Raw genomic sequence first — 19829 nt, 5'->3', positions numbered from 1 at the left:
TGAAGATTGAGTTTTGTTTGCGTGCGCGTGCGATTGCGTGAAGGTTCTCGCTCATTAATTCCATTCAGAATACATTTTATTTTAATAAATATATATGAGCATATTTATTTATTTTACAATACGCCCAGGGGGCATTTACAAAAATAATACAGGTAAGTACAAACACAATAATTAGTAGAAATAATTAAAAAAAACTATGTAATAACTTTTTGTTTAAAAGACATGTGGAAACCAAAAAAGCTTAGCGTAACAAAAAACAAAAAAAAATATAGAGATAATGTGCATAAGAAGTTAAGTATAAAAAGATGCATTTAAAAAAAAACCAGTAGACATATAAAGTAAAGACAAAAAATTATAAAAATAAAAAGCAAATTGTAAATATTTTTAAAAAAAGAAAAATTGTTAAATAAAAATTTGCAGCCTCGTGGTGTAGTGGTCAGCGCATTTGCCTACCATGAAAGAGGTCTCGGGTTCGATTCTCGACATGGTTAATTTAAAAAAGTGTTTTTACACTAGGATATTTCATAGTCCCGGACGTAAAACGTAAGACTGATCATCTTACCTTCATGTAACAAAAATGATCGAGACACACTGCAATTTGAACACCGATGCAGTGCCCTATGCACCATTAGGTGCGGAAAGGAAATTATGAATAAAAAAATATTAAACACATGTTAAAAATATTTTTTTAATTATTTCAGAAAGAGTGCAATGTAAGATGCTCGTCTTTTTTTTACATTTTACATTATTTTATTTTTTTTGCACCACAACAGGCCAGGAGGCCTAATTACAGTGGTGAATTACATCACAGAGCACCCAGGCTTGAGAGAAATCACATTTTAATTTTTTTGTATTCTCACTTCTTCCGTGCGCGAGTCAGGCGTCTTGACCACTACACCACGGAGGCCGCCGGCCTTAGAGGCCACAGCTCAGGCTGGAGAAAACGAGATTCAATCTAAATTCACGGAAGCATTTCCTGAGCAATAGGGTTGTCGATGGTTGGAATAAGCTGCCACAAGAGCTGATCTCACTGTGTAGTCTCGATGGGTTCAAAAATGGACTAGATTTGTTTCAACAACTAACTTTCGTTAAAATAGACTTGAGCATATCAGCTTTAAGCTGCTCGCTTAAAATTAATATAACAATAATAATAAAATTATAATTAATAATACACAGTCATATTGTAGAGAAAAATGTGTATTTGTGACCAGTTTTTCCTTGGGCTTGATAGATTTTAAACACAAGATTAAATGAAGGTACTACTACTACTGCTACCATCACACCGTTTCCCCGTAGGGGTAAGCAGAGAGAATGAACCGCCACACACGTCTATCCTGGCATACATTTCTAGCTTCTTCCACATTCATACTTGTCTATATCTTGTCATGCGTGCCCTTCGGTTCGGTCTGCTTTTGACATGACCAGACTTAAGATTTTGGTTTATCTGATCATGCCACGTCTTCCTCGGTCGTCCTCGTCTCACGTAACCATTCATTTTCGCCATATATACTTGTTTTACCATTCTTTCGTCGTTCATTTGTTCTACACGACCAAACCATCTCGGAGACCCTGTCTTAATCTTATCAATTATACTTGACTCATATTTGCACTCTCGCAAGATTTCATCATTCGTAACCCTGTCATACATTAATTTCCCACACATTCGTCTAAGAGATCGCATTTCAACCGCGTTCACTCGGCTTTCGTCCTTCCTCTACCAGTTCTATGTTTCACTTCCATACATAAGTGTTGGGACTAAACCTCCATTGTGCAATGCCAGTTTAGCTTCGATTGACATATTTTCATTAGCAATTACTGTGCTTAGTGCGCCGTTCATTTTGCTGCCCGCATTCCCTCTCCTTTCAACATCTTTTTCTACTCTTCCATCTCTTGAAAACATGCTTCCCAGATACAAAAATTCTTCTGCTTGTTCGAGACATTCATTGTTTACATTTATTATGCAGTCAGTAACCTCACTTCCAAATACAATCACTTTTGACTTACTTTCGTTCATCGCCAATTTTCTCTCCGGGCATACATCATACATTCTAAATGAAGGTGGCTTAAAATAATGCAAAATGTCACGAAAGAATTGCTCTGCATGAGCTCGTACATAATGACAGATGGAGGGATGACAACGGCTCGGCTTTTCCCAGTTGGACTCGACTCTCGGTCTACGAACAAGCGAATGAAATGATTTATTTTACAATTGCATTCTTCAAACAGAATAAAAATTAGTTAGTAACAGACAGCAAAGTTAATGCCGGTTCAATCAATCAGTTTATATTCTAACCTGGAAAGCGCGTAGGCGACACTACCGAGCAACATTTCATCCCTCGAGCTCTGGATGTAATATCCGGGCATATGCTCCATCTGAGGCGGAATGTCTAACAGGACGGGCGCGATCGTGTCGCGGGCGATCTCGCTCGCGACCCTCAGATCGTCCAAGCAGTTTAGCTCTCGGTCTAAGTCCGCGTCGCTGACTGGGATTCCCAGTAGCAAGTCGAGCGTGCACTGTCTAAATGCGTCCGCGAAATGTTGTATATAATATCTGTGAAGGGCCAACGGAATTCAGTGAGGAGTCTTATTGATAATAAATTACTGTACAAATAAGAATACCTACTTGATTGAAACGTTCAAAATCTTAACTGAGCAAGTTGAAATCAATGTTCACTATGAATGAAAACCGCCATCTCAGAGGTCAGTCATTGAAACTAAACACTACCTCCTTCTCATCCGACTCCGGGAAGAACTTCCTGACAAACCGAGTTGTGGAGAAATGGAATGGCCTTCCTGAGAAAGTGACTGCTGCTAGTTCAGTTAATGTTAACTAGATGCACACATCAATTTATAATGTTTAATAAACATGTACACTTGATATACACGCATCAGCTTAATAGCTGCTAGTGTATTATTATTATTAATAATAATATATTTTGAACATCTTAAACCAAGTTGTGATTTTTCCTCCTAGAGTAAGCTAGCAGATTACACAAATCATTTGAAGATTCTCAATTTGAAAAACAGTATTTCGAACATTATTTCTTAAGGGCTATTTTTCTTTAAGATGATGCGGTTGACATATGACCACCATTATATTCGTGCAGTCACATCGCGGGACATGTGGCGTTCGACGCGGCTGTTTTAGGCTTTATTCATTTCTAGAATTCTCAATTGGTCTGCGTGTCGCGGTGTATTTTTCATAACTTTCTTCCATATCCTCTCTTTCCCACCTGCTGACAAGCCTCTAAAGTGGAAGCTTAGCGGGTTATTCTTTTAAAAGAAAAAAATGTGTGAGGTTCGGATCATAAAAAGTCACATGTCAACAAATCGGATGTCTGATGTGCGATCAGTACCACATTACTTGGGAAACAATTTTAACCATATTATAAGGTTTCTACTACTATTTTTAAATATTTTTTATGCAAAATTAGCAGAGTACCATATATTTTTTTAAAGAATTCGCTTCAAAAATAATATAGGAAAAATAGACTTTATTTTAATTAAGAAATATGCACTTACCGATTAGCTGAGTTCATTCCATCCTTCATAATACCGGTAAATTTTCTTTCTCCCGTTCTTGTGTAGTCCCCCTAAAATGTACATCCTTGTATCAAATATAAGGACAATGTCATTTTTAAATCATGGCTTATTTCTTCCTGACATTTCTTGAGAAAACTACATTGTTCATAATTGAAAACCTCATTCTAAAAGCAGCAAAAGTCTGAGTTTTGAGAATAGGTGTCTCAGAAGAATCTTGGGTGTGCGGTGGTTCGACTTTGTGAGGAATGAAGTGATAAGATAACGGACGCAGCAAACTCCGGAGACATCTGTCATCAAGCGGAGACGATACAGTTGGATTTCAACAAGTTGTAAATATCTCACTATTAGAAAATGGAATCAAGTTGGGGTAGAGTGGGATTCGAACCACGGACCTTTGAGCCGCGAGTCCGGGACACTAGCCACGGGACCACAACCCGATTCTACTTTGAATTATTTGCCAAGTAAAAGAACTGCATTTTAGAAACTTGCAGTTTACAGGCATTATTTTATTGGTTATTTGCAGGTATTTCATTTATATACTAATACCAGTACCAGGACATTGGTGACTCATTTCACATGAAATTTAGTACATATAGAACGGCTCTTCTTCTTTATTTCATTGGTAATAGTTCTAGGTAACTATTTATTACTATTGTTAATGGTTGGATGGGTCATGTACTGCGGATACCTCCTGAGAGCCTCAACCGCGCTTGCCCACTTTACAAGGCGTCCACTGCTGACTGTTTGTCGGCAGTTCGTGTCAGAACTACGAGACGCGAATCTGACTCGGGAGGATGCGCAGGAGCTGGCGGCCGACAGAGATGCCTGGAGGATCTTCGTGGACACCATTTGCTCCAACTAGGGAGCGGACATGGAATGATGATGATGATGGTAGTTTCCATAGAACAAACCATTTGAACTTTTTCAAAGATGGTGAATGGTAATTAAACCTTCAGCATAATTGTTATATGAAACAGTAACTTTGTGATTTTCTTGTTATATTAATCTTTTAAAATATTTTATTATTTTATTAATTAACAATATTTTGAGTTGATAAATTACCTGGTCCATGAAGAAGTATAGAAATTGAAAAAATAACATTTTCAGGCGTTGCCTAGTCTAGTATGTAGGTGAAATAATTCAATTAGATGAATCTCACCAGCATAAATAAAGGTTTCAGCTCTTTAACTTCACAAACATCAACAGATGGAAGAATCGAAGGAATATAGATGTTTAAATATAGGCAGAATGGTGCATGTTACACAGTGTGTAAAGTGGCCACTTAAACCAGCCATTGACTGCTCACAAGCCCTGTAGATGCCTAACTAACTAACTAACCATCACGCCATTTCCCCGGAGGGGTAGGCAGAGAGGATAGAACGCCACACCACTCTGTCCTGGCACACTTCCTTTGCTTCCTTCACATTCATACATCTTCTCATGCACGCACGTCGATTATTCCGACTTTTCACATGACCACTTTCAAGAATTTGTTGTACTTGATCATGCCATGTCTTTCTCGGCCTTCCTCGACTTCTACAACCAGACACATTCGCATCATAAATCTTTTTAGCCGTTCTTTCATCATTCATTCGCTCCACATGACCGAACCATCGCAAAAGACCTTTCTTAATTTTGTCGATAATGCTTAACTCAGCCTTGCATTCTGCTCTAATTTCGACATTAGGGCACCTATCATACATTGTTTTTCCGCACATTCGCCTGAGGGATCGCATTTCAACAGCCCATTTTCAGCCCTGTAGATGCCTAGACTTATATATTACCTTCTCTTAAATGTTCTTTATCTCTGTTGTAATATGTTAATATTTTATTAATTTTCAAAATGTTTTAAACTTCTACTGAATGTGTTATATAATTTTTATTTCTAAATCTTGGGTAAAAATACATATTTTAAAAAAAATAATTCAATCAAATATGTTCATATTATAAGTTTCGTAAAGGCAATTTAGCCATATACATTAATAAAATAAAATATTTATAAAATCAAAATATCACTAATAATATTAAAACCGTGGTATTCAGTTAAACACTCTCCTGAAAAATTCTTGATTTGTGACATTTGGGGTTTTTAAAACAAGGTCTTCAATGTTGATATGGAGTATCAATAAAGCTCGCTCATTAGTCTCTTAGTTCAGGCAGATGAAGAATACAGTTCTGTATGTAAAATAGAACCAGAAACCTGGGCCTGGAACCTTAGTTAGACCTTAGTTAAACGCTGGCTGATGCAGCAAACTTCCGTCATCATCACCAAAGTACTTTCGAAACGACCCAAATTTTTACCGGACACGGAGCTGTGAGAAGTTACCTATATGGTTTAAATTAAGGAATGATGACTATTGTCCATGCGATGATATTTCTTCACAGAGTATAGAACATCTGTTATTTCAGTGCCCATTTTTCAGTTTGCAACGCCATAATCTTGAAGCAGAATGCAGGAAAGATGGAATATCCTTAACAGATATCCACACTGTAGTTAAAAGTAGTTATGACGCGCCATTGTTCTTGAACTTTGCAACAATGGTGATTGGACTCATAAAGGTAATAAACCAAAATCAGTGATCGAACATCCCATTTCCAAGACAAACAAAAACGATTTTTCCGATTACCTTAGCCTTGTACATGACACGTAAGGCTTCTAAATACAGGGGTCCAAATATATATAAAAAATAAAACCTTAGTTAGAATGTAAGTTTTAGGATAGAATTGTAAAACGCCTTCGAGGTGCTCACAAAAATGGCGCTATATTATTATTACGGACCTTCAGAGCATTGGTGCCAGCGTACTGGCGGCTGATAACATCCCCATTGTCCGCCCACAGGTCGTGCAGGGCAGTGCGCAGCCCGGCGGGGAGGGGCCAGTCTGGTCCGGATAGACCGAGCCTGGTAACTTGCATCTCCAACACGGCTTTGGCAATCGCGGTCTAAACAGAAATTATTTATTTTTTAAACAGAGTTTAATAATAAAAATAAAAAAAGGTGCTTTTACAGTGCTATATTTCATAGACAATGGACTGGATATAATTAAAAAGAAAGATTGATTGTCTTGTCTTCTTGTCTGCAACTGATGTATAATTTTTTTTTGTATTATTAATTATCCAAGTATTCAGTTTTGTCTTATAATTCTTCTGTACGTGTGATGTCATTGAATCCTCCTAAACAGCTTAACCAATTTACGTGCGGTTTTAAGAGAAATGTAGATCTTTGCACTGTGCGCGTTAACCATCAATGACAACGGTTAGATATTGGTATTAGCAGATGCCAAAGGTGTGTCAATGAGGACGGCAATTAAGAATATTTAATTATTAAGTTGAGTCAATTTTATATGATAAGTTGGCGATGAAAAAGTTGTCGGCCCAATGGGCGCTGCAATTGCTTACGGACAATAAGCGGGTGCGGCTTTTAACTTCAAAGCTGTGTTTGGAGCAATTTAAGCACGATCCAAAGGATCGAGTTGTCACCACCGATAAGACCTGGATCCACCATCATACACCGGAAACCGAGCAACAATCAAAACAACGGGACGAGACAATCCCTCCGGTCGGAAGAGTTATGGCGATAATTTTTTGGGACGCAATGGGCATAATATTCATGGACTTTTCATAAAAGGGAAAACGATCACTGGGCAATACTTCAGCGAGTTATCGAACCGCTTCGACAAGAAATCGAACACAGTCACATTTGGCAAAGAAGAAAGCGCTGTTTCAGTACATGGCTCGCAGGATTTTTTTTTATCTCAAATGAGGAGGTCACCGTTGAAACGGAGGTGAGTTTTGTAGAACATGACAATACATATTTTATGGAGGGGTTAAAGAAAACTATCCTCCTGGGGAGTGTCAAAAGGACAAGGTTGCGTGGTCGTCAACCGACAAGATGGAGCGGCTTAATCACTGAATTATCAGAATTGGGGGAGACTGTCCACAGATGAGCCATGCCAGGAGTCAGGCGTGATCACCACCCTCAGACATGAGGCACGGATTGAAGAGAGAGAGAAAAGTGTATAACCCTAAAAGGGGACTATTCATTCTATTCATTGAACATTTCAAGTTAACAAAATGAAGAGAAATGCACTGCCGGTACTGGGCGTGAGCCACCTGTGCTATATACAGATGGATACATCAGCAAAAGCTGCTTGCCTATAATCCAATAATGATAATATATCTTTACCTGAACAACATTGGTTCTATCCAGACAGTCGATGCAGTTGACCCTAAATACGCCATTTTGTCGACAAATATAGCCTTGTGGATCTCTCCAGCAGTAGCCCATGTCCGATATTATGTCCGACAGGGAGTTGGTGAGGATAGATACATTCTCAAAATGCATCCCGCGACTGAAATTACAATAATGTCCATCAGTACAACACGCATCGGATTTGCAAATTGCTTATACCAGAAACCCGCACAGCAAAATAGGGTTTAAAATCTCTTGCGACTTGCTTTTTATTATTATTAATTTTGAAAAAAATCGTTATCCGCACCTAATGGTGGATAAGGCATTCTATCGGTATCCAATTGCAGTGCGTCAGTGATAATTTGTAATACAACAGATGATCGAAATACGCTGCATTTGGTTTACGAATCAGTGCCCAATGCACCACCAGGTTCGAAAAGGAGAATGTTTTATCGAAATTTCAAAATAAATGAAGATTTAAAATCTACGCCAAAATACCATATTTTCTATGAAAAGAATGTAAAACGTCATTAATTTGTAAAAATTCTGGGAAATTTGAGGAAAAATTGGTTAAATTTCAAACAGGGTAAGATTCCGTGGCTGGTGTTGCGAACTCACAGATCAAAGGGCCGAGGTTCGAATTCCACTCTACTCCAACTTTATTTCTAAAGTGAGTATTTACAACTCATTTTAATATAGTAGAACTCCAATTATCCGAATCAATTGGGACTGGACCCCATTCGGATAATCAAAAATTCATATAATTGAATTTTTTACAAAAAAAAGGGTCTATTTTAATTAATTACGTACGTATGTTGAAAATGGTGGAAAAAAATATTTTTAAAGAAAAAGAGCTTTTACATTAGTTTTTTTTTTTTTGCACAACAGGCCAGGAGGCCCAATTTTAGTGGTGAATTACATCATAGAACACCAGGCTTGAGAAAAATCACATTTTTATTTTTTGTGTTCTCACCGAGAATCGAACCCGCAACCTTCCGAGTGTGAGTCAAGAATCCTGACCACTACACCACGGAGGCCGCCAATTTTTTGCTTGTACATTAGTACAGTATATACGCATCGTACTGTAAATGAAAGTCATTGCTTGCTAAACATCTTTGTCAAAGTAAGCTGTTTGACTGTCATCATCCTTTTTCGGTAGGCCAAGTTTTTATTTTGCAAATCACAGAACGTTTCCGTCGTAATTTTTTTCTTCTGATATCGATTCAGATAACCAGCGATTCGGATAGTCGGAGTTCGGATACTTGGAGTTCAACTGTATTTGGGTAAATCATCTGAACGCAAATATATTATTTGTCTTCTTACCAATACTCGTGGAAGTCAAATGTAGCATAGACAATGTCCGGGGAATTATATGTGTAAATGTGATCACTGAACGCCTCCCAAATGACCTTTTCCCTGCCCGCTTGTTCTACGAGATTCACAATACAAACTGGGCCATAGAGTTCTTTCTCACTGTCAAAATGCTTGTTGAATGCCAACTGGGTCTCCTGTTCACCTGAAAAATTACAAATATTCTTTTTAATAATTTAGCTAAGTTAATTTTTGTGATTTGACTGCGTACTGTGTAAATTCACCGTAAATACAGTGGAATCCGGACATTAGAATCGCGAATAATGTTATCGAGCACTCCTACCATCGACGGAACACAACACCAACAGCCGTGAGGTTGGCAGGTCCGAACTCCGCTTTGGCTCGCAACGCGAAGTCCGCTGCAACGTCAGCCCGAACGAGCTATTAAACGCCGTGCATCGGAAGAACTCACTACATTTCATCTTGGCATTTTGTGTCCCCTGCCCACAGCTCTCCGCCAGTGCTCACTATCATAAATTCCTTCTGTACAAAATAATTGGATGTAACTCGTGTGTAGCTGCTTAATAAATAACTTCAATTGTCATCCATCTTTCTCGTCCCGTCCTATAATATATACACACCACAAATAACAAAGATAAATTTTAGAGCGCTAAAATAAGTTGCGTCAACGGAATGCAGCTGTGTGCCTAAAAAAATTTCAACCTCTTTCATGATAAATCTTTAAAAATAGACCAACATATCAATTTTCCAATCAAAACATGGATTAAAAGAGAGATCAATCTGAGAAAGACCATCAAGTTAATTTTTAATATATTTTTAAAGCGGGTAGCTTATAGCCGATATGCTTAAATCTATTTTAACGAAAGTTAATTGTTGGCGTGTTTAAACTTTTCCAAAATAAACCTAGCCCATTTTTTAGTCAGTTAGTTATTGAGACTACACATTGAGACTAGCTTTTGTGGCAGCTTATTCCGACCATCAACAACCCGATTGCTTAGGAAATGCTTCCGTCGGTTTAGGTTGAATATGGTTTTCTCCAGCCTGAAACAGTGACCTCGAAGTCGAGCATCTTGTTTTAGTTTGAAGATAGCATTCAAATTAGCAGTTAAAACGAATGTCGGGCGTTTTACGCCTCCATCAGGTCACCCCTCTCTTTGTGAGACCGAGAGTTATGTTACCTTTGTATAAGATAGGGGGCGGCCTGTACTTGTGTCCCGGCTGGCTCCAGTACAGAGGGGCAGAGCCGCGCACCTGCACGAAAGAGACCCGGTGATTCTGGTGCATAAGGCACTGCTCCGTCTCTACGTAGTTAGCAACGTGACCTTCATCGTCTATACCGCGCCGTTTATACCTGAGAAACAAACATTCTAATTAACATCTAATAAAAATGAACAAACCATCACATCATTTTCCCACAGGAGAGGATAGAACACCGAATCTCTCTGTCTTTGCATAAAGACCTCGCTTCTTTTACATTTATACATTTCACGAACGATTATCCCGATTTGTGACGTGTCCATCTTCAAGTATTTGCTGAATTCGGTGATGCCATGTCTTTCTCGGTCTCCATCCATTAACATTCCGAATATGATTATTTTTAGCCATTCTTTCACCGTCCGTTCGCTCCTCATGTCCAAAAAAACGCACACACGCCGATTATTCAAACTGTTTACAAACCCATCTTCAAGTATTAATTACCATTGAGCATCTATCCACCTATCTATTTATCTTAGATATTTTCATCGGGCATTTGCCCGCGAGACCGTATTTTGACAACATTCAGCCTACTTTCACTATTTGTTTTGAAAATTATGTACATTAGGGGCGGTACCGGGCCTGCATTGTGAGTTGCTAATTTTGCCTCCTGCGCTAAACAAAATATTTGCCAAGGTTGGTCCTCCATTTATCGTATTTATTTATTTATTTAACAAACGCCCAGAGTGCTCTTACAACATACAGTTAAAAGTACATAAAATATTAAAGAAAATAACAAAAATTAAATCACAACTATTACACGTAACATGTAATTCATTCTTAAAAAATAAAAAAGAAAAGGGAAATAAAGTGAAGATGAACGGAGAAACACATTAAATAGGGGAGAATTGAGGGGATGGTTATTCCATGGATATGATAGCTAATTTGATAGCAGCAGGAGTGGTGTGGAGCAAGTCCAAGAGCTCAGCATAATTATTAGCTGTTCTGTGGATGCTCACTAGAGGAGGGGAGAACGCTGGGTGAAGTTTGTCCTGTTGTACTCACACTGGAATATGTGTTGGAGTCTGGTGGTCCTTGTGAGTACTCAAAATTTCTATGATTTTTTACCTAAATTTACATACATTGTCACAAAAAATATCAGCCTCGGTAAATATATTATTATATTGATCGCATATTTTAGGTATTGTAGATTGTTTCAAATAGTTTATTGACGCGTTTTCTGTGTAAAACAGAAGATTTTGTCTTGTCGGTCTAGATGGCACAAGGAATGGAAGACTTTCAAGTAGGTTAGGAGAATCAATTTTATTATTAAACAATTTGAATAAAAATAACTGGTCTAACATTATTCTTCGATTTTTAAGAGAGTTTATTCCATGGTACTGCATACTTTCAGCATGGTTAGAGAAGTTAATGTTTGACTGGTAGTCGACCTGCTTAAAAAAAAATTGTTGGACCCTTTCTAGTCTATTGATACTTACATTGTAGGAAGGTGACCAAATAGCAGTACAGTATTCTAGCTATTTTATTTGAATACAAACAGACCTAGTGCCAGCCCTGTATCTGGACCTGCGCGATATCACGCTCAGGGTGAAGACCTCACGATGGTGGACAGGGCCGCCCCTCAGGGACTCGGTGTTGAAGTGGCTGGAGCACTCTGCCGCGTCCACTTCGCACCGCCTCACCTTCACGTGACCCTGGATGACGGGAACTATCCAGGGATCGCACTGGGGACTCTGCAAAGATCAGAAACGTAGCAGAAGTTCAGTGATTTCCTTAATATTTGGAAAGGGTCGAGAATACCTGGGAGTATATCTTACGGAAAATGACATATGTAAAAAAGAGCTGGGAGTGCGGCTAGGATTAGCATGCGCCGCGTTCAACAGTATGAAAACGGTCTAGACATCAAATATTTGTTTGGTGAAAACCAAATGTCCCCTATATGCATAACACCTATTCTTAGTAGCCAAGTACTTGGTTTTGAGAATAGGTGTTTTATGCGGTGATAAACTCCGGTGACAATTGGAATTAAGCTGTGCTATATACCGCGGATGCCTCCTGAGAGCCTTAACCACGCTTGCCTACTTTACAATGCATCAGGTTCTTGACGTCCTGGACGTCCATTGCTAAAAGAGACGTAGCTCAATCACAAATAACTATCACAAACATCCATGAACACCTAATATTAAATGTCAAAATATTTACATTCAACGTATAATCCTGCTACACAATCATATATTTGAATTTCACAGGTGTAAATATGAAAAATATTCCAAAACTGCTATTTACATTTATTTATTAATTATTTGTCATGCTTTTCATTGCATTTAGCCAGTGCGCGGCAGTTGGCAACCAAATGTTAAGAAAAGCAGTCGCCATAGTAATTGTAAATTAATTTTCACTTTTTTGTATTAGATACTCCTTACTTTTATGCAAATACAATATATTGATTTATTTTTTAAAGTAAACGCCGATTTTTCGCCAATGTACTGTATTCTTTTACGAGGGAAACAAAAAAGAAACCGACACGAGCGTTGATTTAGAGATTACACACCCGTTGACTTATGACTGCGATAACTTAAGCATGTTCTTATGGTTCATTGTGATCGCTCAAACGCTTAGCATGTTTTTAGGCACGTCGATATTTATTCGTGATTGAGCTACTGGAGACTCTTTGTGAACATCATATGCTCCAACTAAGGAGCCAACATGGAATGATTACAATGAGTTAAAAATGGCCTGAAAATTTAAATATTAAGGTAATAAACAAAAAGGTTTTTATTTATCAAACAATTAACCCTCCCTCCCCGGTGATGTGTAGCTAGTACACATTGCGTCTAATAACTATAATATCTTTATAAATATAATAAATATTGGGTTTAGATTTTCAGTATTCCTCCATTACACATTTACGTATCGACTGAAATAATTTGTTATTAAATAATAAGTACTTATTACTTAATAGTCACAAAAAGATCATTTTATCGGAAATCGGGGATAAATTACAAATATCATCAAAAGTATACTCTCAGCCAGTCACGTAGTCCAATACTATATAGGTACTTAGTAGCTCTCGGGAAGTTGGCGCGGGTGCACGTTTCGCCTGAGTCGTTAGCGATACCCAATGGTTTTTTCATGTTTTCAGCAGTGAGATTTGAAATGTTATCATCTTTGAATTAAATTATGGTTGATTAAAGCCATTCCCTATAAATATTTCATTTTTCCCTTTTTAAATCTCTTATTTTATTAATGTGTAGTGAATACACAGCACCGTAACTCGAGGGTGTTTTTAGGACACTAAGGGGAAGGTTAACCATTGCACAAAAAGCTTTAATAAAAATTATCCTGAAAGTACCTGTCAGAACGAGTCCCCGACATTACAAAAAACTTAGTGTTATGATTATAAAATAAATTTATGCAAATTTTACTAACGTGTGCTACAAAAATTATTCAATACCTTCCATGACACCAAACACAAATACTAGAGTTACTAGAAATTTCACCCGGATGCTGCAAAAAAATTAACACAACTTTCCGTCAAAGAGGATTAGTCCACTTCTCCATTAACGTGTACAACCTACTTCCGTTGTCCATAAGGACAAATAGGTAGAAAGATGATTTTATTTATAGTGTTTGTATTTGTGAGTTTTACGTGTATTTATTATGTTTTATAAGTATTTAAAATTATGATTTGATTTTGTGTAACAGGGCATGTTTCAAAATTATATAAAATGTCTCCCTCGGCACGGGACATCTCGTGATCTTTAATGTAAAAACAGTAATGCATAAATTGTAAAAGAACAAATAAATATATATAAAAAACTCACTCCCATTTGTGATATGTCCTTCAACATGTGTTTGTTCCAGAAGAATCTATCATCGGCATTCTTCCAGCGAGCGGTGTGACCCACCGTCTCTCCGAACTGCCCGGCCCTCTGCAAGGAACTTGTCACATCAGCAGTCTTGCAGAAGTAAAAACTCTCCGTGTCGTCGAATATCTTGTGCAGTTCGTCCGATATTCGCTTTTCTAAACGATCGCGCTCTTTACAATCCCTCGTTTTGTTGACTGTTTGCTTCACCTAAAAAAATATATTTTTATTCACAATGAATAATAACTGGAGAATCTCAGATGTCATTATTGAAAAATTGAGCACTAGCTCTATCACATCTAACCATATCCTACGCAAGTTAATCAAAATTAAATGTCAATTTTTGTCCATTTTGAACGTGCTGTATAAGGTTTGCTTTCGACCTAATGAAAGTCAGACAAAATCAAATGAGGCTTATCACTAGAGCCCTTACAGGGCACTGTAGATTGAATAAACACTTTGCTAGTATGAACCTTTCCGAAACTTCTAGGTGTAGGTTCTGCAGTGCAAATGAGGAAACACCTATAAACATTCTATGTTAATATGATGCTTCTGGGGAGCATCGAACTCAGGTCAACGACACACCATAGCACGTATGGGCGAAATCGATACACGCAACGCTAGCCCCGATCCAAGCGGGTATCACTGACCTGAGTGCCGATAACGCAAATTCGATTGTTCGTCGGTCCATCGCCCTGGAGTACATTACCTCCTCTCCGTTGTAGTGGGAGACCAGGGATCAAAGGAATTCAGCGTATAAAAGGAGGAGCCGTTTCATGGACCACTACACATCTCTTCAGTACTCTCTTACGGACGTTACTATGTCCGTCGTCATATTTTATCAAATCTTTAGTTTGTAATTTAATGTCAAATAAATAATCATATCTACGTCTAAAGCTGTTTCTTCTGTCTACGCTCCGACTGGTGTAGAGGCTCCTCAACACTCTACCCATAACCCTCTACATGCTTTATACTTATCCAAAAAGAAGCCGCATCCCCAGGAGATTTTAGATAGCTCGCCCCCTACCTAATAGTCTAATAAATTATGGATCTGGGCTTGGAGGGGGAGATTTAGCAAAATTATAACCCTCGCCCTGAACACAGTAGCCAGGCTCTTTAAAGACCTGGGCTTGGAGGGCGAGATCTAATTCACAAGGAATAGATATTCGCGGGTCGCAGTGACATCAGAAGCATATAGCAGTGACCCCCATTTCAAAGAATACGATGCGTTTTGGTGTGATCGGGAAATTTTCAAGACCATACAGAGCTTTCGACTAATGCCCACTCACACCTGGGGTCTTATTTGCGACTTTTTGTCAAAAAAAAAAAACAGACCAGATTGATGCTCCAGCGGCCGTATTCATGGACTTGGCCCCCTGCGACTTTTTCCTGTCCCCAAAGATGAAAAGGACTATGAAAGGACAACGTTTCGCTATATAAGAGATAAAAACCGGAACGCTGACAGAAATGTTTTGAGAACTGGAAAAAACGCTGGCATCCGTATATAATTAATAAAGATTTTTAAATACACGCAGATTTTGTATATTTTTTATCAAACTATTATCATTCCCTTGCCGCACCTAATGGTGCATAGGGCACTGCATTGGTACACCAATCGCAGCGTATCTAGATTTAAAAAAATTGTTACATGAAGATAAGATGATCAGTCTTACGCTTCAGGTACCAGTCCAGGGGCTATGAAATATTCTGGTGTAAAACACCCTTTTAAATAAATATTTCATATCAACAATGTCGGGAATCGAACCTGAGACCTCTCGCTTGGTAGGCAAACGCGCTGACTATTACACCACGAGGCCGACAAATACTACATATTACATATTTTATATTATTTTATTTTCATACTAAATATTTTAATTTATTACACTATCGATGTTTTTTTATGATTTTTTTTTCATAGTTAATGATTTTGATAAAATTATAAATAAAGTTATCAATGAAACTTCTTGGTTCAGTTTTACTTTTTTATTAATTTGACCAACGAGCGCTTTCACCTGAATAGGCATCTTCAAGACTAAATAATAAAAAAGTAAAACTAATCCAAGATGTTTGATAGATAACTTTATTTATAATTGATAACGATGTGATAAAGAGATATTAGGTTTTTTCATCACCGAGACCATGACAGCTCACCTGAGAAGTAGCGATGGCGGCAGCGTGCTGCGTGGTATTTTTAATTGTATTCCCCGCACTTTTAACAGCGCCCCACGTTTTGTTGACAAACATGGAATTCTCAAACAGCCCCTTCCCCTCCCTCTTGTTCCCCTTGGCGTCCGTAGACGTGGCGGCCTTCGCGGGCACGGAACTCGCGTGCTTCTTGCAAGGGATGAGGTTCAAATCCACGTCGTCGCTCCCGAGGGTCAGGAGGCAGATGGACTTGATTTTGTAGATGATGTGGTCGTCGTAAAGTGTCCCGACGGGCGAACAGTCCTTGACGATCATCAGACGCGGTTCGTAAACGGCTTCGTGCTCGATCTTGCCGATAATCGCCTGCGTCGTGCCGAGGCATTCTATGTCCTGGATGTCAGACAAGTCCCAGGCTAGAAACGCAAGACAGTTTTATTTATTTTTTAAAAAGTCCTTTTAATGGATCGACATGGAAAGACAGATGTTGGTGCATGTCTAAGGGACAGAATAAAAAATTAAGAAATTAAGCGCCGAACTGGAGTCGTAGATATCATAGACACCCAGAATAATAAAGTGGAGACCATGGGCAAACAAAAAAGGTGTTGGAAGCCTAGAAAAAAATACAGGGAGTATTCTTGATACTAGCGTTGTATCTTTATTTCGTAATTGCAAAATTACATAATATGTCAGTCTCGTTATTGGGAGATTTTTTTATTTTGTTTGTGAACGCGCATCGTTATTATTTAACACATTATTTACATATACAATTTATATACATACAAGGGTGGGCATATTGCCTTAAGGCAATTTCTTCCTACCTACCCAAACCATTCAGTTTCAGAAAATTACAAGTAAATGGACATATTGAATCCTACAGTTTTATACAAAATTAAAAACAAAGATTGACAAAATAAAAATATATAAAAAATTAACACTATACTATGAATATAATTTTTTTACACTATACTATGAAGAGTGGAGAGGGGATGGGAAGGAAAGAAGAAGGATAAAAGAATAACTTAAATATTTAGATAGTGACATTTCAACCTTGACTTAAATGTAAATAAAGAAGGGGCGTCTCTAACATTAGTGGGTAAATTTAAGCCCAAATTAAGGCCCCCACGCGCAGCGCTGTGACATCATCTCGCAACCTTCTCTACGCTCGCGACTAGCCATTTCCAGTAGTCAACGAAACGGGCTATACAATCATAGTTTTAGATATTCTTTCCTAATAGTTTTTGCACATGAGATCCTCGAAAGTACACAGATATTGGACGCGGATAAACCTTACATGACACCGAGAATGAACTATAAGATGTTCATTCGCCTTCACATCAAAACATGGGCCAAAGACATTGCCTCGATAGCCGGTAGAACATGGAGAAAGGGGTGGGAACGTTTGAAATAGGCTCATATCCAGCAGTGGAGAGAAGAAGGCTGAGGAATAGGAACAATTGCTTATTTTTTTATGGCAAGAATTATACAAAAATTGACAAACTAAGTAATACATTCAATTCATATAATTGCAGTAATTTATCATCATAGATGCCCATATTCATCAAATGTGCAATACAACTTAAAGCCCCTTCACACATAGAGAATACAATATTATTTTTATATTAATTTTAAGCGAGCAGCTTAAATCTATTTTAATGAAAGTTAGCTGTGGCGCACTTTAACTTTTCTGAAACAAATCTAGTCCATTTTTGAACCCATTGAGACTACACACTGAGATCAGCTCTTGTGGGAGCTTATTCCAACCATCAACAACCGTATTGCTCAGGAAATGCTTCCGTGGATTTAGATTGAATCTCGTTTTCTCCAGCCTGAGACTGTGGCCTCGAAGACGAGCATCTTGTTTAAGCTTGAACATGGGATCCAAATTTGGGCACCTATAGTGACTGTTGAGTATCTCGTATGTCTCTATCAGGTCACCCGTTTCTCTCTGTTCCTGCAGCGTTGTGAGACCGAGAGTTTCCAGTCTCTCCACGTATGGAAACCGTTTTAGGCTCCGCGACAACTTTGTAGCTCGTCTTTGGATTCTTTCCAACAAGTTGATAACCTTAACAAAATACGAATTCCGTACCTGAAACCCGTATTCGAGAGTAGGCTGATACAGGTTTTGTATATTTTTAGTATCATATTTGGTGTTATATACGAATCAATTTTTCGAATCGAATTTTTATCGGGTAGATAATTAAATTGGATTTTTTTGTTATATTTAATATGCGACATTCCCATTTTAAATCATCTAAAAAAAGCTTTCTAATAATAATATAATAATAATAATATAACACCAGAATTGAGGTATTTATTTTCTAATATTTCGTATTAATAATAAGACTTATTTCGCGAGAGAACCGTAAAAACGTACACTTTTATCCCAGTTTTTCACATAGCTTTTTCAAATGCGATAGGTTTATTATCTTAAAAAAGAACATTTTTTAGGTTTACGAGATGTAAATCGACATAAAATAAAAGTCCAATAGAGGGTTAAGAGGAAATATAAAGATATGGTATGATTTTATCAATTGTGTTCGACATTTTCAATATATTTTATTGAAAACATACCAGATTTTGAGAGGAAATCGCCATTTATTCTGCTCCACCACAAGCTCACATCGTCTTGAACAAAAATATAGAATTCTTCTGATCGAAACACTTCCATTTTTGGATTATTTTGTTTTATTTTGCATCCCCAATCAGACAAATTATCGCAGTCAGTCAATCGTCAATCCATCTGTATTGCAAAAATATTGACAGCAGAACGACGACAAAAGTCGACAGAAATAGTGATGTGCGTAACCGGTTATTGTAATTAAACTGATTATTATTATCGGTAACGATAATTAAACTATTTGCTATTTCCATAACAGAATTACAGTAGAACTCCGTTCATCCGAATTCCAGTCATCCAGATTGCAAAACATCCAGATGGCTATCTGGAAAAAAAACTAAAGGAAACGTTTTTCATTTTAATTTAATTGTGCAATTCACTTTGTGGGACACGTTTAAGTAAATTTTCAATGTGCTTCCAATTTGCAATATTATTTCAAAATCAATCAAATCTGGCACTCACGTTTATCACTATTTATGCATATCAATATTATTTTGCTTTGTAGAGCCCAAACTAAATACCGACTTTTCACGTTTCGAATTATCGATTATAAAATAGTTGTGTTAAGATAATCTTATTTTTCCACACCCACCCTTAAGTGGAGCATGTAGACATTACCAGACGCCTCTAGGAGACTCTATCTCACCAGCCAGCACTCTTGTCTCCTCCCGCGACAGTCCCGCGTCCCTTAGTTCCAATGAATAAAAATGAAAGATCGTCATTGACGGCCTTCCAAGATGGTGGGAGCACGCAGGTTGTATACTTTATGCAGTTTTTTATTATTATTCCAACATACTTCTAAATTGCCCACAGGTGTGAAGAAAAAGCAATTTGGATAAGATGTTTTTTAAGTATCGTAAGATTTAAACGGTTTGTTTGTTTGTGCGTTATAATTCATATAATTTATTGTAATGCTTCCAT

At 37.8% G+C, this 19829-nt stretch overlaps 1 protein-coding gene across 2 annotated transcripts in view; it reads right to left on the bottom strand.

Moving 5' to 3' along the window:
* Positions 1 to 19066, bottom strand: part of LOC148273058 (phosphatidylinositide 4-phosphatase SAC2-like) — a 35408-nt gene extending 16342 nt beyond the window's left edge. Inside the window, exons 1-10 of one of the 2 annotated variants that reach the window (XM_088239217.1) lie at positions 18863 to 19066; positions 16298 to 16704; positions 14105 to 14356; positions 11823 to 12013; positions 10244 to 10416; positions 9057 to 9249; positions 7728 to 7893; positions 6323 to 6484; positions 3523 to 3593; positions 2294 to 2551 (exon numbers count right to left, since the gene is read on the bottom strand). In XM_088239217.1, the coding sequence (XP_088095343.1) occupies positions 2294 to 2551; positions 3523 to 3593; positions 6323 to 6484; positions 7728 to 7893; positions 9057 to 9249; positions 10244 to 10416; positions 11823 to 12013; positions 14105 to 14356; positions 16298 to 16704; positions 18863 to 18959 (1970 nt within the window). In that variant the 5' untranslated portion in view covers positions 18960 to 19066. The remainder of the gene's footprint in view (positions 1 to 2293; positions 2552 to 3522; positions 3594 to 6322; positions 6485 to 7727; positions 7894 to 9056; positions 9250 to 10243; positions 10417 to 11822; positions 12014 to 14104; positions 14357 to 16297; positions 16705 to 18862) is intronic. The other variant, XM_088239219.1, reaches the window with a different exon arrangement.
* Between the last annotated feature and the right edge of the window lie 763 nt (positions 19067 to 19829).

Source organism: Micrasema longulum, unplaced genomic scaffold (genome assembly GCF_059751315.1).
Source record: "Micrasema longulum isolate JH-2025_06_02 unplaced genomic scaffold, ASM5975131v1 h1tg002094l, whole genome shotgun sequence".
NCBI lineage: Eukaryota > Metazoa > Arthropoda > Insecta > Trichoptera > Brachycentridae > Micrasema > Micrasema longulum.
The sequence above is the reverse complement of the archived record's forward strand: the minus strand, read 5'-3'. Positions and strand labels throughout refer to the sequence as shown.